This window comes from Eurypyga helias, unplaced genomic scaffold (genome assembly GCF_000690775.1).
Source record: "Eurypyga helias isolate BGI_N326 unplaced genomic scaffold, ASM69077v1 scaffold22579, whole genome shotgun sequence".
Classification (NCBI taxonomy): Eukaryota; Metazoa; Chordata; class Aves; order Eurypygiformes; family Eurypygidae; genus Eurypyga; species Eurypyga helias.
Window position 1 is genome coordinate 3399 of NW_010271705.1, and position 872 is coordinate 4270.

General features: G+C 64.4%; 1 protein-coding gene across 1 annotated transcript in view; it reads left to right on the top strand.

Annotated features, from left to right (window-relative positions):
- Window positions 1-872, top strand: part of LOC104515070 (semaphorin-3F-like) — a gene marked incomplete at its 3' end in the record, with an annotated part of 3900 nt that overhangs the window by 2667 nt on the left and 361 nt on the right. The window contains 2 exon segments of the mRNA XM_010158915.1: window positions 197-251; window positions 703-791. Coding sequence (XP_010157217.1) covers window positions 197-251; window positions 703-791 — 144 coding nt within the window.

An 872-nucleotide genomic window follows, 5' to 3' on the forward strand; every position in this document is an offset into this window, starting at 1 on the left:
GGCCCCGGAGGGCACGGGCACCACCAGGGCTGGCCAGAGCACGGTGCTCTCCGCCACACTGGAGTTGGGCGAGGGGCTGGAACCCCTGAGATCCCTGCCCCTCCTCCAGGCTCCAGCCTGGTCCTTTCCCTGCCCCGCTGCCCACAGACCCCACCATGCAGCCTGCTCCTTCCCCTAACCCAGTTCCTGTCCCCAGGGACATCGCTCCAGCATGATACCTCCCATCCAAGGGATGCCACCCATCCAGCCTGGTCCTCTTCCTGACCCAGTGCCCATCCCAGGGACTCCACCATCCAGCCACATCCTTCCCTGACCCCGATGCCCATCCTACGGGCCTGTGATCCAGTCTAATGCTTCCCATTGCCCACCCTAAGCCCGCCGTCATCCAACCTGGTTCTTCCCCTGCTCCAACGTGCATCCCAGGGTGCCCGTGATCCATCCTGTTCCTTCTCCTGCCCTTGTGCCTGTTGCCAGTTGCTGTTCCCACCCTGCCCTGGGTGGTGGCAGTCCCTAGCCACAGCCAACCTGAGCTGGTACCCTGCACCACAGGCACAGCCACCCGTTGTGTCAGGAGAGAGATGGGAATGGGCTGGAGGGGGTCCTTCCTCACCCCCGTCCCAGCAGAGACCCCCCTTCCCAGGAGGGGAGGGCGTGGGTGCCCAGGAGTGGCGCTGAGCACCTGGGCACCGTGGTGTCTTGCAGATCGGGGCACCGTGCAGAAGGTCATCGTGCTCCCCCGGGATGACATGGAGACAGAGGAGCTCATGCTGGAGGAGATCGAGGTGTTCAAGGTAAGGGCTGGCCTGTCCTCTACCCTCTGCTGAATGTCCTTGACCCAGCCAACCAGCCCCTTGGGACACCGACCAGCCCCT